At 37.4% G+C, this 25314-nt stretch overlaps 1 protein-coding gene across 1 annotated transcript; it reads right to left on the reverse strand.

Annotated features, from left to right (window-relative positions):
* Window positions 1-1158: 1158 nt before the first annotated feature.
* LOC132554479 (proline-rich transmembrane protein 1-like) lies at window positions 1159-23855 on the reverse strand. Its single transcript, XM_060218794.1, has 4 exons — window positions 23710-23855; window positions 21878-22032; window positions 13743-13871; window positions 1159-4272 (listed from the first exon to the last, which is right to left on the reverse strand). Exons 1-4 carry the CDS (start codon window positions 23726-23728, stop codon window positions 4102-4104), a joined length of 474 nt encoding a protein of 157 aa, XP_060074777.1. The 5' UTR covers window positions 23729-23855; the 3' UTR covers window positions 1159-4101.
* Between the last annotated feature and the right edge of the window lie 1459 nt (window positions 23856-25314).

The raw sequence follows: 25314 nt of genomic DNA on the forward strand, positions 1-25314 counted from the left end.
TAATCAGATAGAGTGCTGGCCTACTTAATAAGATAGAGTGCTGGCCTACTTAATCAGATAGAGTGCTGGCCTACTTAATCAGATAGAGTGCTGGCCTACTTAATCAGATAGAGTGCTGGCCTACTTAATCAGATAGAGTGCTGGCCTACTTAATCAGATAGAGTGCTGGCCTACTTAATCAGATAGAGTGCTGGCCTACTTAATCAGATAGAGTGTTCGCCTACTTAATCAGATAGAGTGCTGGCCTACTTAATCAGATAGAGTGCTGGCCTACTTAATCAGATAAGAGTGTTCGCCTACTTAATCAGATAGAGTGCTGGCCTACTTAATCAGATAGAGTGCTGGCCTACTTAATCAGATAGAGTGCTGGCATACTTAATCAGATAGAGTGCTGGCCTACTTAATCAGATAGAGTGTTTGCCTACTTAATCAGATAGAGTGCTGGCCTACTTAATCAGATAGAGTGCTGGCCTACTTAATCAGATAGAGTGCTGGCCTACTTAATCAGATAGAGTGCTGGCCTACTTAATCAGATAGAGTGCTGGCCTACTTAATCAGATAGAGTGCTGGCCTACTTAATCAGATAGAGTGCTGGCCTACTTAATCAGATAGAGTGCTGGCCTACTTAATCAGATAGAGTGTTCGCCTACTTAATCAGATAGAGTGCTGGCCTACTTAATCAGATAGAGTGTTGGCCTACTTAATCAGATAGAGTGCTGGCCTACTTAATCAGATAAGAGTGTTCGCCTACTTAATCAGATAGAGTGCTGGCCTACTTAATCAGACAGAGTGCTGGCCTACTTAATCAGATAGAGTGCTGGCCTACTTAATCAGATAGAGTGCTGGCCTACTTAATCAGATAGAGTGCTGGCCTACTTAACCTTTGGTTAAGAGGCTCCCTCCGCATTTCAGTTTCTTTTTGAAAGAAGTTAAGAAATGGACCCATCTGTGCTGATCTGATTGTGTCTATGGGCAATTACTTTAGATGGCATGTGACATGTCTTGCATTATGCTGTTCAATGAGGTATCCAACAGTGTCTTCAAGGAAACGTTAACTTAAATTACCTTGATTGTTCACAGGGCAACACACCCAAAAAAATAAAGCGTATATTCTATTTCCAATTCTGTGGTTTTAAAAAATCACTGAAAGAATTGATCTCCTTTTAACATGTTTAACTGAAAGATACAAGTATATATATAAACATCATACTTTAAAATATACAACAGCATTACAAAAAATTAACAGCAGTTAGATAAATTGTAAAAGTTCAAATAAAAAGTCTTTTACTTTCTTATCAGCTTCCGATTCCAAACAGAAATTTTCCATCTAAATAAATAAAATATATGACATAAAAATAAGAGGTACTTGGTGTGCTATGGCCCACCTGGAACATTGAACATTTGTGGTCAAACTAGAAGTAGTTGATTTTGCTTTTCTTATGAAATTTCAGTGACAACATTGAACAGTGTCTTCTAATGAGAAATATCCAGAAGAATAGATGCTTGGAGTCACACTAAGGAAAAAGCTCAATCCCAGTTAAGATATACAAGGAACGAAAATTGAAGATCAAGACATATTCAAAAGATTTTTTCTTTAGGTCAAATCAGATATAAAATATTTACATTCAATTACATCAAAAGTCACTTTGAATTGAAAATTTATTAAGGCAGGGAGTTGTCTTAAAAAAATGGAATTTGCATATTAGAATATTTGTAAATATATTGCATATTGTTAAACAATTTTGAATTCTTATAACAATATCATCTCATTAAAACACCATGGACAGCACTGAAAGTGCTCATGTCTAATGTTATATCAATTACAGCAACTAAAATGATAAAATTCTTATCAATACTGGCAAAAATGGCTGCTCCCTACTACTACACAACAACCCAGTAATATTATTTTCTAATGAGATTCACCCTCTGTGGTACCAGCATTCATTAAACGAAAACAACATTAGTTTGGGTGATTATCAAATGCCAATGTCAGACAAAAGCCTCGCAGTTAGAGGTTCTTTATCAGGGCTGCCATCACACCTCAGACAACACTAACAAAAGCCTCACAGTCAGAGGTTCTTTATCAGGGCTGCCATCACACCTCAGACAACACTAACAAAAGCCTCACAGTCAGAGGTTCTTTATCAGAGCTGCCATCACACCTCAGACAACACTAACAAAAGCCTCACAGTCAGAGGTTCTTTATCAGGGCTGCCATCACACCTCAGACAACACTAACAAAAGCCTCACAGTCAGAGGTTCTTTATCAGGGCTGCCATCACACCTCAGACAACACTAACAAAAGCCTCACAGTCAGAGGTTCTTTATCAGAGCTGCCATCACACCTCAGACAACACTAACAAAAGCCTCACAGTCAGAGGTTCTTTATCAGGGCTGCCATCACACCTCAGACAACACTAACAAAAGCCTCACAGTCAGAGGTTCTTTATCAGGGCTGCCATCACACCTCAGACAACACTAACAAAAGCCTCACAGTCAGAGGTTCTTTATCAGGGCTGCCATCACACCTCAGACAACACTAACAAAAGCCTCACAGTCAGAGGTTCTTTATCAGGGCTGCCATCACACCTCAGACAACACTAACAAAAGCCTCAGACTCATGAGTCAAGAGCCATTAGTGAAAAAATATCTAGGCACCATCGACCAGGAAATATTTTTTATTCTTGGGAGAATTTAATAACAGTGACAGTGTAAAAAAAAACACTATAAAATGAATTGAAATAAAATTAACTTTGCAGTAAGAATAACTATAAAAATACTGTATATAAAAACATCAAAACTTCCCCAAGATTTCTAGTTCACTCTAAAATTTTAATACTTCCACCTTAAAATATGATCTAATTTAATATCTATCATTCAACAAAACACTTTCAAAATGAATAAGAGGGCCCCCTACATAAGTGATAGACTTACAAACTGTATAAGTTAGATGTATAACATGATGACATGAGACGATAAAACAAATATAGAACTCCTGTTTAAATCCTGTCAATCAGACATCTAAATACATGTATTTACCGTATCTACAACAAGTCATCCCAGAGGGATCTTGGTGCCAACCATTGTTTCATGTTTATCTGCTCTTCTTATTTTTTGCTTAATGATAAGACATTTGAACATTCCTCTGCAGAAATGGCAATGATAATCTTTACCTACAAAATCCAAAATGGAAGCCATTATGATTCTTCTAATCAGTCCCAAAATCAAACGGGCAAAAGGAGAGACCAAAGGGAACATACGTATGAAATTTAAGAGACATCCATTTAAGAAAGATCATTCAACTACTCAAGAAATAGCAATAACAAATTTTCAAAGTTAAAATACAAGATTGCTGCCTGGCAGCCGTTTTGTTTTTCTGATCAGTCCCAAATTTAGATCACAACTAGGGACCTAAAGGAACCTATGTAGGAAACTTGTTAAAAGACGTATACAGTATTTCTCAAGAAATAGCAATAACAATTTTTCAAAGTCAAAATCCATGATGGCCACCTTTCGGCCATTTTTTTCCTGATCCGTCCCAAAACTACATGGGCACAACTAGAGACAAAAGTGAACCTACATATGAAGTTTGAGAGATACATCTGTTACTTTTCAGGAAATAGCCATAACACCCTTCATTGAAAAATTAAAAGATGGTTGTTTGTTGGCCAGTTCGTTTTCTTGATCTGTCCCAAAATCGAAGGGGCACAACTAGGGACCAAGGGGAACCTACATATGCAATTTGAAAAAGATCCATCCATAACTTCTTCAGAAATAGCAATAACAAAAATTGTTTATGGACAGACGGCCCATGGACACAGAGCGATTTGAATAGCCCGCCATCTGATGATGGTTGGCAAAAAATTCTAAAAAGAATTAATGGTCATATAACAATCTGCATATGGCTATAAAATTTATAAGTAGATTTTAGATAATAAACCAGCATACAATATTCAATGTACATCTCCTTATGATACAGGGTTCCTTAATGCTGATCTTTTCCTTTTTCTTTTTACCTGCTGCCATAATAAAGAACCAGTCTAGTGTCATGTCTCCAACACCTGTGTTGGTTGGTTGTGTCCCTTGGAACCAGATGGGACATTAGTAACTTCTCATGTTGGTCATGATCAGGCCAACATATATACCAACAATTATCATGGACACAACAATGCTGGCCACGCCAGCAAAGATAGCGATGTTGGAAAGTTGTCGGGCGGAGTTGGCACTTGATCTTGCACCTTGAAAATCACCACGGGCATAGGCATTTTTTGCCTGAAAGGAAAGCAACTCAGTACATGCATAATGCAGTAATGCATACAAATTCTCAATCAGTCTTGAGTTATGATTCTCTTCCAAATATTTGTTTCTTAAATATAACATACTTAAAATTTAGACAGTAGACTTAACTACAAAGTACTAGTGATTTTTAGGAAATATATTCAAAAGATGTTAAGAGGAAAGTAATCGGAAGTAGTATTAAATAGCAAGAGATTAACGTCACTTGACTTATGTCAATTGCTCATTAAAACCTTAAAGAAGTCTCATTTTGCTTTAATTACACTTTTGTAATGAAAAGTATACATACACTAAAGATTTAAACGATATTCAACATACTATCTTCAACCTACATATTATTTTCAACCTAATAGTGACAATTAACTAGACACCAAGTTACACTATAAGCAAAATTAGCATAGTTTTCACCTGTCCTCAAGAGGAATTACCAGTTATAATTGCCAGTGAAATATCAGTCTGCACTCAACATACAAGAAAGTGTGAGAGGCTTAACTATATAACCTATAACTCCTCTAATGAATGTCTGTAATAAACAATGTGGACAACCTTGTGGAAAAGACAACAAGAGAGCCGTGGCCCTTAACAATCCAGGGCGCAAAAAAAGCACTCATCCACTCGTCCCAGGTGATGAGTAAATTTCAAAAGCAAATGATAAATAAATCAAAATGATGAATTTGCGTGCATTGTCTTCAGCATTTATTCCATGAAATCTTTCTAAACAAATTAGGATTAAATCATACTTAAAATTAAGTTCCGTCGAAGCCTTTTCTCTATGTTCACGATACAGAAGCGCCGACATGATTTTGATGCGTTTACGTGATAAAGAAGGGAGAGACTAATAAATGGATATGACAATGTATTCCGGACCCAGTATCGTATCAATTACGGAAAATTTTAAAGGTACTGAGAATGACATTATCTAAGCATTATCGAGTCACACGTGCTCATATTTCGTTTCTGTGTGTTCTAATACCAGATTTCAAGAAGGATACATGATTACACTTTATTTAGAATCAAGTCCGGAAAACGATTTTACTGCTTAGAATCCACTTTTTAGTTCCTGTTAATATGTCGCTATGGCGAAGCGAACGATAGAATCGTTCTTTGTGAAAGCTTCATCGTCTAAGAAAATAAGACAAGAGCGTGATGAAGAAGATGAAACAAAAGCTAAAACAGCTATGCAGGGAGAAACAGAAGTGGTAAAACCAAACTAGAAAGTGGTTGAGGTCATTCATTTGAACAAACTTGGAAGCCTCTCCTCCAAGCATCTTACAGGCCCAATATCAGCACTCATGGACTTTTGCTTGTTGAGAAGAAGTCGTTTGTATATTTTAACATATTTGACCCCTGTGACCTTGAAAGTGGGTTGAGGTCATTCATTTGAATAAACTTGGTAGCCTTTCCTCCCAGCATGCTACAGACCCAATATCGGCACTCATAGACTTTTGCTTATTGAGATGAAGTCCTTTGTATATTTTAACATATTTGACCCCTGTGACCTTGAAAGTGGGCCAAGGTCATTCATTTGAACAAACTTTGTAGGGCTCCATGCCAGCATGCTATGGGCCAAGTATTAGCCCCCTAGGCCTTCTAGTATTTGAGAAGAAGTTATTTAAAGATTTTGACATATTTGACCCCTGCGACCTTGAAAGTTGTTCAAGGTCATTCATTTAAATAAGCTTGGTAGCCTTTCCTCCCAGCATGCTACAGACCCAATATCGGCACTCATAGACTTTTGCTTATTGAGATGAAGTCCTTTGTATATTTTAACATATTTGACCCCTGTGACCTTGAAAGTGGGCCAAGGTCATTCATTTGAACAAACTTTGTAGGGCTCCATGCCAGCATGCTATGGGCCAAGTATTAGCCCCCTAGGCCTTCTAGTATTTGAGAAGAAGTTATTTAAAGATTTTGACATATTTGACCCCTGTGACCTTGAAAGTTGTTCAAGGTCATTCATTTAAACAAACTTGATAGCCCTTCATCCCAGCATGCCACAGGCACAATATCAGCAATCTGAGCCTTTTGGTTATTGAGAAGAAGTTGTTTAAAGATTTTAACATATTTGACCCCTGTGACCTTTAAAGTGGGCCAAGGTCATTCATTTGAACAAACTTTGTAGGGCTCCATGCCAGCATGCTATGGGCCAAGTATTAGCCCCCTAGGCCTTCTAGTATTTGAGAAGAAGTTATTTAAAGATTTTGACATATTTGACCCCTGTGACCTTTAAAGTGGGTCAAGGTCATTCATTTGAACAAACTTGATAGCCCTTCATCCCAGCATGCCACAGGCACAATATCAGCAATCTGAGCCTTTTGGTTATTGAGAAGAAGTTGTTTAAAGATTTTAACATATTTGACCCCTGTGACCTTTAAAGTGGGTCAAGGTCATTCATTTGAACAAACTTGGTAGTCCTTCATCCCAGCATGTCACAGGCCCAATATCTACACTCTGAGCCTTTTGGTTAATGAGAAGAAGTTGTTTAAAGATTTTAACATATTTGACCCCTGTGACCTTTAAAGTGGGTCAAGGTCATTCATTTGAACAAACTTGGTAGAGCTCCATGCCAGTATCCTCTGTGCCAAGTATTAGCCCCCTAGACCTTCTAGTATTTGAGAAGAAGTCGTTTGAATGAAAAGTTTACGGACGGCGCACGGCGCACGGCGCACGGCGGACGACGACGGACGAAGCATGATGACTATAGGTCATCGGACCCTTCGGGTCAGATGACCTAAAAAGAAAAAAAGAAATTTCAATGAAAGTTGGCACAAGGAATTTCCTTGGGTTCAATACGATCAAAACAGAAATAAAATGGTTTGCACATACTGTCTGAAATATCCAATGGTTACAGATAAAGACAGCCCACTTTTCAAAGGCGCCGGGGTGAGGGGAATTTCAGAAAAGAATCTCTAACGTTTCATAGTAAGTCTAAATTACATGTGAAGTGTCAGGAAAAGTATGAGTCTGAGAACAGACCAAATTATGCTGGTCCTCTGAAAAAAAAGTCATGAACTCTGGGTGAAAATGTCCGTAAGCAAATTGGCTGCCTTTTCAACACCTCATTTTATGTAGCAAAACAAGGCCAGTCGTTTAAATCATTCCAGGGCCTTTGTGAGTTACAAGAAAAAAATGGAATAGATCTAGGTTCGAAGTACAAGAATGACAAGGCATGTTCCTCCTTTATTAACAACATTGCCACAAATGAGGTGAAAGCTATTTCTCAAGAACTAAAACATGCCAGGTTTTTATGTGTTCTGTCAGATGGTAGCACGGATGCAGGAATTGTTGAGCAAGAGGCCGTTTTTCTACGATATGTTGGTCCAGAGTCGGGCAGGGCAAAGACTGTTCTTTGTGACATTGTCTCTTGAAAATGCAACAGCTGAAGGTGTTTTAGCAGCAATTGATGAAGCTGTAGAAACTGTTGGAGTAACTCAGGAAATTTTAGTTTCAAAACTGGTTGGCTGTAATTTTGATGGGGCAGCTGTCATGATGGGAAAAAAGTCTGGTGTAGCTACTAGGTTGTCACAAAGGGTCCCTCACTTATTGTCAATTCACTGTGTCGCTCACAATCTAGAACTTGGGGTGTTGGATGCTGTGAAAACTGTTCCATATCTACGTCAGTTTGATGACACTGTCAAGGGAGTATTTAAATACTACTTTTACTCACCGAAGAAGAGAAGAGAACTTAAGGCTATTTCTGAAATAATTGAGGAAGACTATGCCTATTACAGTGGGGTTCAGCAAATTCGTTGGTTGGCAAGTAGGCACAGATCATTAGCAGCTTTAGAGAAACATTATGCTGTTACGATTTATCACTTGGAACATGTTGGTCAGGGAACTGGGGATTCTGCCAGGTCCAAAGGGTTGCTAAGGGAACTCAAAACTGAAAAGTTTGTCAAATTTTTGCATTTTATGATTGATGTAATTTCTGTTCTTAAGCACCTCAGTGAATGTTATCAGAGAGATGAGCTCTTTATCAGTGATGTTGTCAGAAAGTTGGAGTTAGCTTCATGGGAGTTGTCTGAGCTGAAAGAGAATGGACCTGATACAGGAGAATTTTACAGCAAGTTTGTACAGAGTTACTCTGATGGGGTTTTCAAGTGTGGAAAGGAATCAGCTCAATCAGTTTCACTTACAAATAAAGGTTAAAAATTGATTGGAACATTCATAACATTTCTTGGGGAAGTTGTTCAGTATATCAGTAATAGGTTTGGATCTTTACAGGACCCTCCTTATGCTGATTTTCAAGTGTTTGACCACACATTATGGCTTGTTGACCTTAATGAACTGAGAAGTTTTGGTAACAACCAAGTAGCCAATCTGACTTATCACTTCAAAGACTGCCTTTCTGAAGATGACATAAATGGGACCTCTGCAGAGTGGCTAGATCTGAAGCTAAGGTTGAACAGGCAGCGGAGCTCACCCCCTCAGACAGTATATGCAACTTACTGATGCTCAATCCAGATAATCTTAAGCATATATTAGCATTGGTAAACATAATGATCACACTTTCACCCTGCACAGCTGTTTGTGAACGAGCTTTTAGCTCAATGAACAAACTCAAGACAACATAAAGGTCACAGATGAAACAAACAACACTTCAGAATTTAATGCGAATAAAACAGATGCAACAAAATGTTTCAACATTTGATGCAAATGAAGCAATCAATATATGGTTATGTTCAGCAAAAACTCGCAGGCATGTGGCAGGAAAATATGATGATGTCAAAACTGTAACCAATGCTCCGGATGCTGCTGCTGAACCAACAGACCTTCCAGAATTACCTCAGCTTCAGGATAGTGATAGAGATTCTGACTAATTCATAGAGTGACATTTTCTATGAGAGAGACAAGTCTGAAATGATGACTAAACAAAACTGCAGTTCCTGTATAATTACAAGATATGATTATTAAAACAATGAAAACACATTAACACTGGTTTTGTTTACTTTTATGTAGAATTAAAAGTTGCAAGTCTGAGGGACGAGTAATTTTTGTTCAGGGACGAGTGGTTCTCATGTGGCACTCGTCCTTTTTGCCAAAGACTGCTATATTTTCCAGTTTTGTGTAGTACCAAAGCACTTTATGTATTTTGTATTTGTTTTAAAATAAATTTCAATAGGAATAACTTAACATGGTGTTTTCTGCACTAGAAATCTATCCTCTAAAGAACAACTGACAGTTTAGTTTGTATTATAAAAACTTAATAATGATTAAATAATCAGTATTACTGATAACATGTTATCATTCCACTTTACTTCGTTTATCATTAAACATAACAATAATGGATATAAATTATTTAGATATTCTAATTAATAATTATAACTTTGTCTGACACCTGAATGTGCAAGTATGCTAATTTCCTGAAAAATATAAAGGTATTACTATAAAGTATTCATACCATTTTTACTAAGTATCTATAGACAATTACATAGACAAAGTTACACCTTTGTCAGACATTCTGTATTAAATTCAAATTACTGCAAATCTCCCATCAAGTTTACTAATAATCATGTCAGACGTGTGCATAGGTCGTGGTTGCAAAACCAGGTTGAAAGATTTATCTCATGAGCCCGAGCTCAAGTAAGACATGTATATTTCCCCCAGTATAACTGGCTGCACCAGCTGCTGACAGCTGATATCATTAGCATAACAGAAGAAAGCATATCATGTGGAAAGCGCTACAAGCGGTACCTCAAGCAAAGGCCATTGCAGTCTGAATTGTATGAACCTTCTGGTATGAGCACCCCAGATGACCTGGTGAATGATGCAGATGATGCTTACACTGATTTCATGTCATCAAACCAACTACCACTAATCTCTGTTGAGAAATTATTTTATGGTGGCAATTCACATAAAAGATGTCTCTTATGTGGATATAGGGCTCTGGGCTATACATGATACCCCAGCATGAGAGTACAAACTTGATATTTTTTCAATTTCTATGGTGTCCCCTTGATGCTTGTGTTTGCAATGACCATGTAATTGGTGACTTTCTGAATCCTTCTTTGCCACTAGATCTGCAAACAAGGGAACCGTTAGCTCTTCATCTTCAAGAAAGAGCTAATCAGGTTATCAATAACCTTCTTGAACTAAGCCATTTCCTTTCTGTTGGTACTACAACCAACACAGGCATAGATGTAACCCATCTCAGAAATGAAGAATTCAAAGCATGGACCGGTTACACACTTGAACAAATGCAGCAAATCCATAGAATTTTCTCCTCACACATCAATAGAGGATCATGTTCCTCTACATTCCATGCTTTGTTTCATTTCTGGGTCAAACTGAAGACCAGTATTTCATGGTCTCAACTTGGTGTCTTGTGTAGTCTGACAAAAAAACAGTATGTGTCTCATACATTTAATATTGTCTTAAAAGCCTTGAGCAAGACCATTGTGCCCCATTTCCTTGGTCAAGACACAACACCCCCCAGGACACTAAATGCCACAATGCTGCCTTTACAAAATATTTCTATGGGGACAAAGTATCTGTAATCCTTGATGGTACCTATATTTATGTCCAAGAAAGTGCTGATCACTCCCTTCAAAGATCCTCATACTGTGGGCAAAAGAAGTGCAACTATGCTATATTCATGAGCATTGTCTGTCCAGATGGTTATGTACTAGACACTATTGGGCCTTTTTATGGCAATGAAAATGATGCAATTATCTTGACAAAAATTCTTGGAACAGTCGAGAACCTGACCTTGTGGTTCATTGAAGATGACAGTTTGATTGTTGACTGGGGGATTAGGGATGTGCTGGAGCTGCTGCGAGGTTCAGGGTTTTCTGTGTACATGCCTTCCTATCTTCTGTCAGGTCAGACACAGAATGATACACTTACTTCCAACAAGGACTGCCAGTGTACTAAGTCAAGAAGAGCTACCATGGTCGACTGAAACACTGGAAACTGTTCAGAGAACAACTCAGCTCAAACTACTTCCTTAGTGTCATAGAGGAACTGGTTAAAGTAGCTACTGCTTCTTTGAATGCTGTATGTGGACCAATTTATGTGTCCACACCAGAGAGGGACTTGAGGGACCGTCGCCTTGCTGAGCGAATGCAATCCTGTTTGGCTCTGCCCAACACTTTGGCCTAAGGGGTTGCAGATGAACCTGACCTTTCTAGGTGCAACAAGGCCAACTTGGTGAAACTTGATGCCTGTTTAATAGTTTCCAGTACTGGATATGGAATATTTAGAAACAGTAACCTGCAGATCATACCAGTTAGATATATTGCTGACTCCTGCTGGAGACTTTGAAGTTTGGGTCTATCAGCATGCTGAAAATCTTCTCCAAGGCCAAATCCATTCAAGGCACAAATCACAGTCAAAATACAATGTTTGAATTGCGTTTGACAGAAATGATCAAGATGACCCTGTCAAAGATTACTACTGTGTCTGTCCAGTAGACAAGCGAACCGTTGGAATGTGTGCACATGTTGCGCACATTTTTTGTATTTCTCAGGCCATATTCAGCATCAAGATCAACCTAACCCAGTCCATGCAACACTCAAGTTCAAACAAGCAATCACTTGAGCAGTTCTGCTATACTAAAACGTAATGTAATGTGCTGCAAACTGCAACTGTTCTATCTCTTATTAGCTTCTCAAAAAGCTACAAATTATGGATCGGAACTGACAAAGGAAAAACCTGTCAATATTACTGTATATAATCTCTCTAATAGGGTCACTTTATTGACCGTCATCAAAAGATTTGTATAAAGCTGCTAACTAAATCTTCAAATTGTGAAACTTGTACAAAAATATCTTTATTTTAACAAATTTCATTTGTATGACCTTGAACAGAGGTCAAGTTCAGCAAATACAAATTGACATGAACAACCACCTTGTCAAATAGCAAGACCTACAGGCTTTTGGTTATCAAGCTGTCACTATCTAACGAAAATGATAAAAAAAATGTTTCTTGGTTTTTTGAAGCAAATGTGTAAAATGACAAATTTACTGGTTTTCACTTTTTCCAAGAATCCTCCTTTTGAAAGATATTATCTGTGGCCAACTTTTAGGTAAGTATGAAAAATAGACCAGTTTCGGAAATATAAAAATTGAAGTGTCCAAAATAGTACTTTTCTCAAAAGTAATGGCTTTTAATATGATTTTAAAAGAAACGTTTCTCCTGAAGTAAGTGTAATATGTGGTAACAAAATGTTGGTTGGTACAATGTGCACACATTAACGACATAATTTTATTGGAATTGCCTCATAAAAATGCACTAAAGGAATTACATAACAACTACTTTAACACCCACCAAGGTGTTAGTCAAGGAGCTCCCATTTTATAAGAAATCAATTTTTTTTCCGTATTCAAGCTTCTGATGGCCATATCTGTTTATGGTTATCATATTTTGAAATTCCAAGTGGGGACTGATACTAATGTTAAATTCCTATATATATTGACCTCACCTTTGGTTGAAATCTACCCGGGCATTAAGGAGTAGCATTTTGAAGCAAAATATTAATAATATAGGAGTTTAACTTCCTCATTTGGGACCTTGCGCCCATGTCTCTAGGGTCAAATCAAATTTCTGAATTTAAGAAATTCCCCAATCTCAAAGATGTTTTAGATCAAATTTGGTCGAAATCCATTCAAGCATGAATAAAGAGCGGCATTTTAAAGCAAAATATTGACTAACTTTCCAATTTCGAGTCCCACCTGTCCCAGGTCCCTTAAGGTTGAATCAACTTTCTGAATTTCAGAAATGATGACCCACATGCAATTATGTTTCACACTAAATTTGGTTGAAATCTACCCAGGCATTAGTAGTAGTATTTACAAGCAAAATATTGTCTATTTCCACTTTTGGGACCCTATACTAAAGTCCCTATGGGTCAAATAAAACTTGAATGAATTCCATTCAAGACTTAAGGGAGAGTAGCATTTTGAAGTAAAATATCGTCTAACTCCCCTTTTGGGTCCCATCCCCAGGTCCCTAGAGGTCAAATCAAATTTCTGAATTCAAGAAATATCAACAGAAGTGTTTTAAAGGAAACGTTTACGAATCTCAAATGGCACATGTCTCAAGACAGTGGATACATGATCGTTAAAAAGACAAGTTTGTTCCTGTGATGTATATCAAACATATCTTGAGGTCATATTAATGGTATACTGTAATGGCTTTGAAGTTGAGAGTTGAGTGTTGCTTTTTTGTAATCTTGGAAAGGATCCTATCCTGTGATTGGTCAGCTTTTTTCTCCTGGAATCAATCAAACTACTTCACTTGTGCCTTCAATTCAAGGGGGTGTAGAGAATGAAAGTGATCAAAACTTTTGGAGTAAAAAGGATGCAATTTCACTTATTACCTTGCTTCTCTATATATCTACTGGGTTATTTTTTTCCTTTATGGCTTTATTTATAAACATGGATTTCGCAAGAAATTATTCAGAAAAATAAACGAACACAACTTAGAACATTCTTCTCTTTACTTACCTCACTAGCTTTCATTATGGCAAAGATTCCCACAGGCCAGAAACAGCAGATAGTTGTAAAGATGGCTCTGTTCATGTAATCAGGCGGAGGAGGTTCTGAAAATGTCTGTGGGGGTGGCACTACATGAATCTGTTAAAGAGTGATAAAATCCCTGTTACAAAGTTACAAATCTTAACATGTTTAAAGCAATAATTTACATCCACTGATTGCTAATGTACCGATTTAATTTGGCACAAATGGAATGCTAATGAAATATTACAATATCTTTTATGAAGCACATTTACAAACTCTTTCATGAACTTTGTAACGAGAACGGACCAGGATTACTTGATTACTGATTCCCATAAAAGAGCCAACACAATAGGTACAATATATACAGTTTATTTACATTATATTAGAAAAAATATAACGCACAACCATCCTCACACAGGGGCTCTCTCTCAGTCTCACACACACAAAATGATGAATGATATCTACAGATGAATTTCCTATTTATAATATATAGTAGCCCTATCAAAGTCAGTAGCTTTCCTCCCGAGTTGTGGCTAGTCACAGTCCAACCAACAACAAGTCACACCAGCTACGGTCACATAGATCAGCCTCCTGTAGGTGGTATATGGGCACAAAGTCCAGCACAAGGTAAGTATGACGATATCTAGCCACACAGATGATCCAGTAGATCGATATGCAGATAATTAATGGTAAGTCTGACGTCATCAGGACACACAGACAAGCCACACAGGAATGTCTGTCATTATAAGATCACACAGACCACAATCACGTAAGACTGACATCATCTGGTCACACAGACCAACCACTCAGGAAGGCATGACGTCATATGACATTACGCCATCAGGACACATAGTCCAGATGATGAATCAGGCGAACAGTCACACAGCCTGAAGTAGATGACGCTATCCGGTCACACAGTCCAGATATCCAGTCACACAGACATGACGTCACATGGTATGTTCAGTTGACGTAGCATCACCATACAGGCACCCTAGAGTCGAAGCCCATGGTTGGGAAAAGCTACAATATACGTACCACCGCATTACTTCGTTTATCAATATCAACTGTATGTGTTATAGTGGTATTAACTACATGTACATTTGACAAATAACACTATAATATAATAGCCTTACAATAACCATGCAGAGAACTGGCTATATTATCAGAGTAATTACTATAATTCTGGCCTAAAACATATATACGCCATCATAACATTAAGCTAACAATACTTCTGTTTACATGTAACACATCTGACCTGGCCGAATACTCACGCATGTATACACAGCCCGTGCACACACAGACTCGAATGCATGTACCTGTAGCCAGGTATAATATACCTAAATATGGCTCTTATAATACAAAACATACATACACAAGCAAGTACACTCATAACAATCCCTAGTATGGAAGTAATATAAGTTTAAACTTACCGCAAGCTGATATTTGCACTTCCACCGAACACAATTACAGTTCGGTCTACATCAGTCAATGTCTGCTCCCAACTGACGATCTTACCTGCTGCGCATGTGTTACTCATCTTTAGTTCCCCCCCCAAATAGCAAGAGCATGTAATATCCAAATACTTACAATGGCATGTGACAAACTTGTCTGGAAGATTAGGAATACTATCCATTGTGGTATATTTTGAATTATGGACAGCAGTTTTGGTCGGGATTCATACTTGGAACCTATCAGCCAAAACACAATGCTTCTGTATCTTTTGGTTGGTAAGAAGAAGTTGTTTCAAGGTTTAAACAAATTTGACTCCTCTGACCTTGAATAAGGGTCAAGGAACCTATCAGCCAAAAGCAACCTAAATCGGCTTCATCCTAGGAACCTATCAGCCAAATACCCTGACAATTGATCTGTTGGCTATTGTGAAGTCATTTAAATGGAAAAGGTGATGATTGCCGCTGACTGACATATGCTGTACACCACAACATGGCATAAGCTCACTTGGTCCTTCAGGCCAGGTGAGTTAAATAGGAATAGAGTAACAAGAGGCCCATGGGCCTTAACGGTCATCTGACAAAAAGCAAGCCAAACCTAGAAAGTGGGTTGAGGTCATTCATTTGAACAAACTTGGTAGCCTCTCCTCCAAGCATCTTACAGGCCCAATATCAGCACTCATGGACTTTTGCTTGTTGAGAAGAAGTCGTTTGTATATTTTAACATATTTGACCCCTGTGACCTTGAAAGTGGGTTGAGGTCATTCATTTGAATAAACTTGGTAGCCTTTCCTCCCAGCATGCTACAGACCCAATATCGGCACTCATAGACTTTTGCTTATTGAGATGAAGTCCTTTGTATATTTTAACATATTTGACCCCTGTGACCTTGAAAGTGGGCCAAGGTAATTCATTTGAACAAACTTTGTAGGGCTCCATGCCAGCATGCTATGGGCCAAGTATTAGCCCCCTAGGCCTTCTAGTATTTGAGAAGTTATTTAAAGATTTTGACATATTTGACCCCTGCGACCTTGAAAGTTGTTCAAGGTCATTCATTTAAATAAACTTGGTAACCTTTCCTCCCAGCATGCTACAGACCCAATATCGGCACTCATAGACTTTTGCTTATTGAGATGAAGTCCTTTGTATATTTTAACATATTTGACCCCTGTGACCTTGAAAGTGGGTTGAGGTTATTCATTTGAATAAACTTGGTAGCCTTTCCTCCCAGCATGCTACAGACCCAATATCGGCACTCATAGACTTTTGCTTATTGAGATGAAGTCCTTTGTATATTTTAACATATTTGACCCCTGTGACCTTGAAAGTGGGCCAAGGTCATTCATTTGAACAAACTTTGTAGGGCTCCATGCCAGCATGCTATGGGCCAAGTATTAGCCCCCTAGGCCTTCTAGTATTTGAGAAGAAGTTATTTAAAGATTTTGACATATTTGACCCCTGCGACCTTGAAAGTTGTTCAAGGTCATTCATTTAAATAAACTTGGTAGCCTTTCCTCCCAGCATGCTACAGACCCAATATCGGCACTCATAGACTTTTGCTTATTGAGATGAAGTCCTTTGTATATTTTAACATATTTGACCCCTGTGACCTTGAAAGTGGGCCAAGGTCATTCATTTGAATAAACTTTGTAGGGCTCCATGCCAGCATGCTATGGGCCAAGTATTAGCCCCCTAGGCCTTCTAGTATTTCAGAAGAAGTTATTTAAAGATTTTGACATATTTGACCCCTGTGACCTTGAAAGTTGTTCAAGGTCATTCATTTAAACAAACTTGATAGCCCTTCATCCCAGCATGCCACAGGCACAATATCAGCAATCTGAGCCTTTTGGTTATTGAGAAGAAGTTGTTTAAAGATTTTAACATATTTGACCCCTGTGACCTTTAAAGTGGTTCAAGGTCATTCATTTGAACAAACTTGGTAGCCCTTCATCCCAGCATGTCACAGGCCCAATATCTACACTCTGAGCCTTTTGGTTAATGAGAAGAAGTTGTTTAAAGATTTTAACATATTTGACCCCTGTGACCTTTAAAGTGGGTCAAGGTCATTCATTTGAACAAACTTGGTAGTCCTTCATCCCAGCATGTCACAGGCCCAATATCTACACTCTGAGCCTTTTGGTTAATGAGAAGAAGTTGTTTAAAGATTTTAACATATTTGACCCCTGTGACCTTGAAAGTGGGTTGAGGTTATTCATTTGAATAAACTTGGTAGCCTTTCCTCCCAGCATGCTACAGACCCAATATCGGCACTCATAGACTTTTGCTTATTGAGATGAAGTCCTTTGTATATTTTAACATATTTGACCCCTGTGACCTTGAAAGTGGGTCAAGGTCATTCATTTGAACAAACTTTGTAGGGCTCCATGCCAGCATGCTATGGGCCAAGTATTAGCCCCCTAGGCCTTCTAGTATTTGAGAAGAAGTTATTTAAAGATTTTGACATATTTGACCCCTGCGACCTTGAAAGTTGTTCAAGGTCATTCATTTAAATAAACTTGGTAGCCTTTCCTCCCAGCATGCTACAGACCCAATATCGGCACTCATAGACTTTTGCTTATTGAGATGAAGTCCTTTGTATATTTTAACATATTTGACCCCTGTGACCTTGAAAGTGGGCCAAGGTCATTCATTTGAACAAACTTTGTAGGGCTCCATGCCAGCATGCTATGGGCCAAGTATTAGCCCCCTAGGCCTTCTAGTATTTGAGAAGAAGTTATTTAAAGATTTTGACATATTTGACCCCTGTGACCTTGAAAGTTGTTCAAGGTCATTCATTTAAACAAACTTGATAGCCCTTCATCCCAGCATGCCACAGGCACAATATCAGCAATCTGAGCCTTTCGGTTATTGAGAAGAAGTTGTTTAAAGATTTTAACATATTTGACCCCTGTGACCTTTAAAGTGGTTCAAGGTCATTCATTTGAACAAACTTGGTAGTCCTTCATCCCAGCATGTCACAGGCCCAATATCTACACTCTGAGCCTTTTGGTTAATGAGAAGAAGTTGTTTAAAGATTTTAACATATTTGACCCCTGTGACCTTTAAAGTGGGTCAAGGTCATTCATTTGAACAAACTTGGTAGAGCTCCATGCCAGTATCCTCTGTGCCAAGTATTAGCCCCCTAGACCTTCTAGTATTTGAGAAGAAGTCGTTTGAATGAAAAGTTTACGGACGGCGCACGGCGGACGGCGCACGGCGGACGACGACGGACGAAGCATGATGACTATAGGTCATCGGACCCTTCGGGTCCAGATGACCTAATAAAAATATGGGCCCGGTGAGCTAAAAACTGTACCACACATTAAATGGTACAATTCAACGAAGGTATTACTCAAATTTCAAGTCTGGATGATGGAAAAACAACTATTTCTCAAACTGCATAACTAGATAAAACATATTCAATTTTTACATAAAAGGGGGATAACTCTGAAAAGGGAAGAAAATTTGCTTAATATGCAGGGAATCAAATTAAATTTAGTGAAAAGCAAAATTGGTTTTTTTTTTAGGTTCAGAAAAATATTTATTTCCTCAGCAATTAATTTAACGGAGACTGCCAGGGATGAGGAGCCCTGGGATCAGCCCCCGAACAGTTGAATGCCATCACACAGGAGGCCTCTCATTCAACACACTGACATGTTTAGCTATATTATAATAAAATAAATATTCTGGTAAATCTAATATAAATAGACAAATAAAACTACTTATATAAACAAACATACAAACAGGACAGGCAAATGGACAGTGACCACACAAGAGATAATAAACCGATAGCCAAGACATAAGACAATGTAATTAAGTACAGTGCAGTAAGAAACATGATACTTATCAATTTTTATTGATTGTTCTTTACAGAAGGGACATAAATATTTGTTATTATTATTAAGTAAGCAGCTTTTGAAAAAAAAAAAAAAAAAAAAAAAAAAAAAGAAAGAAAGGTTAGGTGTCACAATTAGACTCTAATAAAGCTGACCATTTTCTCCTAACGGTTTTTAATTTATCAGCTTCATGTTGATTTTCTTATATGCTCTTTTGTACTTTATATGTTTCCCTAACTTCATTGATAATTGCTAATATAGATAGGGTGTTTTTAAGACATTTTGTTTTATATATATAATATTTAATGCTTAAATTCATCACATTTTAAGACATTTTGTTTTATATATATAATATTTAATGCTTAAATTCATCACATTATCGACTGTAGCCTTTGCTTTATCATTGCTTAAAAATCCAAAGATGAAAGATTTCTTATCTAATACAAAGTTAGTATGAAATATCTGAGACAATCTCTCAAAGTTGTGTTGCAATTGTCTTACTTCTTGACAATCCTACAAGATGTGTTCAGTTGTTTCTCTGTCTGTTTTACATAATGAACAGAAAGAATTATCAGTTAATCCCATTTCAAATAACATTGAATTGGTAATCAAAATGTGGTGATTAATTTTATACTGAAGCCATTGAAATTTAGTATTTTTAGTAACTTTGAAAGGAAGGATATAGATTTGTTTCCATGTGTCATCATTGATATTGTAATTAATCCATTTTAATTTACCAGTGGGTGTGACATTATTTTTACACAATACATTATACATGTCTCTAGCTCCCTTCTTGCTTTTTAGGATAACTTCTAAACTTACTGGAATATATGGGTATTTTATTGATACATGTTCATTATTTTGTTGATGTTTGTGTAGTGCTTTTGTTATCACTGATACTATGCCATGATATTTTAGAAAGTTGCACCTAATGTCATATTTATGTTTGAATTCTTCATAGGAAAGACACATACCATTATCACCAATTATATTATTAATAATCCTCACCCCGTTTTGATACAATCATTGTAGAATATAGTTTTACATGTTATTTTTATGTCATTATTGAACCATAATGGAGACTTCAAAAAATATTCATAGTTGTTAATACTGCTAGAGTGAATTACTTTCAGAAATGCTTTTAGTATGTCTTTCCAGAATAAATTGTTAGTTCTCTTCATATTGTCATCAATAAAACTACTTCCACAATTATCAAGTATATTACCATTTAATTTAGCATAAAGAATATTTCTCTACTTGCCTTTTCCAAGATGCAATCTACGAATCCAAACAGATTTAAGTGAGTTTATAAAGGAAACAACATTAATTCTGTAGAAAGAGTCTTGATGAAAGTTTCATCAGGATTTGGAAGTGAGATAAAAAGATAATTTAGTTGAGAGATGACCAAAGTCTTAATTACTGCTAGTCTTCCAACTGGAGTAAGAAGCCTTCTACTCTGAAAAGCAAAATAGTTACAAGAATCAAACAGCAGCCTTTAGAGAGTGTCCATGTTTCTTAAGTTACTCCTTTTCATCCAAGCATGTGGTGTGTGTAGAGCTGGACACATACGCCAGGTCTCTGTGATTCAGGGTCCTTTTTTATTTTGTATCTGAATCCAAATCTGAGGAGTTGCCGAGTTGTAGATCTTGTTTGAGAAGATCCACCGCTTCCTCCAATACCGGTCTAAACCTGCTAACTGGGCCTGCAGGGATTATATCGGTGGCTGGTTTTACTTTGAATTTGGCCAGTTCCAAACGTTTTCTGGGCATACTTTCTGGTGGTCTATTTCATTTAGCCGGTGGTGTGGCCTGTCTTATCCTCTATTATTTCCGGTTCCATTTTGTAAAATGGGTGCGTCTTCTGTAAGTGTTTTTTTAAATCATCTTTTCGGCCGAAAGTAGACTTACATATTTTGCATCTATAGAAGGTAGATTTGTTCCCGTGTACATTGTTCACATGGTGACGGAAGTTTCCTATAGTAGCATAACATCTTCCACATAGTATACATGGAATTGTAGGTCTCCATGTAGACTTCTGGGTTTTCTTCTTTTTATCTCCCACCTTTGCGTGAGGATGTTTAAACCCCACAGAAGTTGTGTTTGTCACGTGTGTATCCAACTTTCTACAGTTCTCAAACCAGTGTTGATGTCACTGATACCCGACATTATTCAGGTGACTGTGTCATCATCGGTATTGTGTCCGGGAGAATTGAAACGTGCCACGACCGGCTTACTCTCCTCCCCGCGATGTCATACAGATGATTTCTGATCCTGGTACTGATAGTATTCGAGGTTTGCCCCACATATTGGATGTTGCATTTCTCACATGTGATAAGATATACAGCTTTAATACTCTGACAGTCCCAAGTATTCTGTGATTCAGTGACTCCCCATTGTTCGAGCTGCTTATCATGTCATTCGTGTTAAGCATGTACTTGCAGATTTTACAGTGTTTCCCGCAACGGTGGTTCCCAGCGGATTTCATTTCTCTTGCTGTATCACTTTGTATTAAGTAGTTCCTGATCGATTTAGGTTTAGTATATGCTACAAACATTCTAGTATCGTGATTTTTTTGGGTGTCAAGGTTGTAGCGTAGTATGTGTTCGTATTTCTTTATCATTTTTCCTAACGGTGGATTTTGAGGGTTGTGCGGCAGTACAAATGCTATGACCGGCCGTTTTTCAGTGCTAGTTTTGTGGTTGAGGAGACTGTCCCGGTTCACTTGACTAGCCATGGCTATGGCGTTGTCAATTAGATGTGCCGGATAAACTCTGTTAAAAAATCTAACTTTTAGTTCCTTACATTCGGTGTTTGCTATTTGTTATTATTGTAATACAAACCTGACTCTGTCCCGGAGCCACCTGAGGCTGGAAATGAGGATGATCACCCTGATACATTGGTGCTCCATATGGCTGTTGCTGTGGCAAACAATCATAGCGAGGCGGTGGTGGTTGTCCATACTGACCCTGGGGTGGATAGCTTGGCGGAGGACCTCCTGAGAAACAAAACAGTAGTGGTAGAGTTAGGGTTACATATCCACAGAAGTGGTGCACCACTGTAAATTGATAAGGTCATTATTTCCCAGCAAACAAGAAAGCCAAGAACAGTTAGGTACTACATAAATTACACGGTAACTAGGTCTGGTACTGATCCAATCAAAAAGAAGATGCATGTAACATCATGACACTGACATATGTCAATGTGGTGACACCCTACTTATATACAAATATTAGTAAAACAGTATTAAACACTTTCAAGTTTAGCGATTGAACAGAAATTAAACCCCGATCCCTGCATAATAATCCCTAACTTTACAATCTGAATTAAAAAGGCATACAATGTCATCATACAATGCCATCAGAGGAAAAGAAAGTGTATTTAACACCATGTAGAAACCATATCAACCTGGTCTTAAGCTAATGTAATGAACAACCCATCACAAACTTTGTTTGCAAAAGTGCACACATTGTCAACACACACGCATGATACAGATCTAGCACATAATCATACAATGGGTTAGGTTGTTGTTAAAACAAGAGGTCCATACCGCTGTATCACTCACCTGATCATAAAAGCCCAGCAATGTTATAGATGCCTATAGTATGGGTATTTCAAATATTTCCAAATGAAAGTCCAATCACTTTACCTCTTTGATAAGGCAAGAACAATGGTTAAATTCTTATATCATTACTATCTTTCTCTTTTGATGCCAAGTAAGAGTTCATATGGTTATTGGGTTGTTAACTATGTAAAAAATATGACCCAGAAATAATGTCCTTTGTCATGAAGTGTGTTACACCTAAGGATCAATTCCAGAATAACGAATGTGTTTATTTCTTTCAGCAATGCTGTGCAAATGTACATGGTTATGAGATGGTGATTTAAACCGTTTCAAAGATATATAACTTATCCCCTACTGATCTATTCCCTTCCTGCAATAGAGGGCCAACACTCATCATTTAAAGAAAATTGATTCCCTTCAATCAATTATGCTACAGACTAAATTTGGGCAAATCCAGTAATTCATACAAGAGAAGGATTTTAAAGAATTTGCCTTATTTTCCCTAATGGACCCTTCTAGTCATTTTGCCATTTTGACAAAGTCAAACCATTCCCACAAGTGGAGTAGCATTTCAAAGGATTTGCTTTATTTCTACTTTAAAGCCACATTCCTCATACCCAAAAGGGCCCAGACCTACTGTTTACACAAAATTGATTCCTCTATTCCCAATGATGATCATTTAAATATGAAAATCCTGCTGAAGAGAACATCTTTCATCTTATAATTAATGAAACCTTCCAAATCACATAACATAACATAACATGACACTTTAAGAACATATATTACGCACATGCATTGATGACATATATATCCTCCACATAAAATGAATTACATGATATCTATTCTCATACTAAATAGGAGTTATCCCCCCCCACACACACACAAATAAGAATAATAATAAAATAAACTCCCAAAAACAGGAAACCTATTACTACAACTACTTCAACCCCGGATGAACACGGGACACTATTTTACAAAATGGTTACCAGCGGAAAAAATGTCACAGTGCAGGGGCGGAGGTCTGTAAAGTGAAGGGCGGAGGTCTGAAAAGTGGGCGTTTGTGAAATCCTATAACGACATTTCACATGATAACTTGATTAAATGTCCTACCTCCTTTTTCACTGCTCATGTTTTCGGCTGATCAATGATTTTCCTAAACCGTCAAAGAGTAAATGGTAGGATCCTTTCCTTTCTCGAACCTAAGATCTACTATCTATCAGCAATTTTTTTGACGTCATGTTGAACGCCCTCTACATGTATTTCAAGAGAAGTAACCCGTGCTTTTTGAGCATAATAGGACTAAGACCACAATTAAATACTTCCGGGTTCAGTACCCGCGAATGAAGTCCCTAAAAAATGTATGTATATTTGGGAAAAAAATAATATGCCTCTTTGAATTGGATGTTTGCCTATAAATTTGCTGTAGATGTGTTATAGAGATGATAATCTAGCTGTCAGTGTGTAAATCATTCATATTGAACATGCATTTTGTGCTGCAGGATCCGGTGTAAAAAGTCCTGTTTTCACCTTTACCCCTGACCCGGATGTATATAATTGACGTTGGTGACACCCATGGAGGTATATCTCCAGAAAATGCCCAACATGATGGGTTGAAACTTTTACATTTTGCTTCTCAGATGTTGATCTTGGCCAGGTGAAATGGAAATTTGCAGATGAAACTTTGGGACTTAGTTATGAATTTTAATGTTACAATGAAACATATAGTGAAATTAATTGTGGTCTTAGTCCTTAATGACATGCCTAAAAATCCATGTTTTTATTTCTCATACCCACATTTTTTGACCGATTCTCTTACAAATTGGCATGGTTGTTCTATATTTCATGACTGATTAGGTAGTGAAATAATTTTTAATTTATCACTTCGATTAAAATTAAAATTTTAATTAAATTGAATTTTTAAAAAAAAAAAAATTAAACTTTATTTTCTGGAGTGATCAGGACATCTATAAATAACATCAAATTAGCATATTTGTGTTCTTGTGTATTCCTACGCCAGATTTTTAAAAGTTAAGATGGAGGATTTTCTTCAAATTATACAAGTACAAGATCTTAGAAAATTCTGTGGTTAGCCCAGATAATGGCTTGTGTAGGATTTGGATTGGACCTGTAACAAGGACAGGGAAATATGGAATTCTGTCATTTAAGGACCCCAGTGATTTAAAATGGAAAAAGAAACATGCACACAGACTTGCTTTTATTTGTTTTTCTGAAAATTTAGAATTGTCAAGTGATCTGGACTGTTCCCATCTCTGTCATAATAGTTTATGTGTAAATGTAGAGCACATAAGTTCAGAACCTCATTTGATAAATAATAACAGGCAGTACTGTTTAAATTCAAATGTGTGTTATGGTCATTTAGGGTTCAGTGACTGCATGTTGAAATTGAAAATGTAATTAAGTTTTTATTGATTTGAGGGTATTAGCTATTGTACACTGATGTATACAACATTGTCCGACTACCACCACGTGGAGGTTCCCTCATTAGGTAGTCATATATTTTGTTGTTGTTGTTGCTGTTGTTGTTACATTATTTTGTGTTTTTTTTTCTGATTGTTGACATGTCTCTAATAAATTTGTTGTCACCTCTTCTTCTCAATACAGGTGGTCCTGAGGTCGGTTGTCTCCCCTACATGGATGGATGTTGGGATCTAGCTGACCTCTCCTGTAGTCAGACTCCTGAGCGGACCTGGACCT

This window comes from Ylistrum balloti, unplaced genomic scaffold (genome assembly GCF_031769215.1).
Source record: "Ylistrum balloti isolate Yb309-2 unplaced genomic scaffold, AGI_CSIRO_Ybal_v1 Utg370408, whole genome shotgun sequence".
Lineage (NCBI taxonomy): Eukaryota > Metazoa > Mollusca > Bivalvia > Pectinida > Pectinidae > Ylistrum > Ylistrum balloti.

Coding starts and splice junctions, on each gene's coding strand:
- LOC132554479 (XM_060218794.1), bottom strand. Junction 13,872..21,877: donor TGGCTCCGGGACAGAGTCAG/GTTTGTATTACA, acceptor ACTCTTTAACAG/ATTCATGTAGTGCCACCCCC. Junction 4,273..13,742: donor CCATAATGAAAGCTAGTGAG/GTAAGTAAAGAG, acceptor CTTTCCTTTCAG/GCAAAAAATGCCTATGCCCG.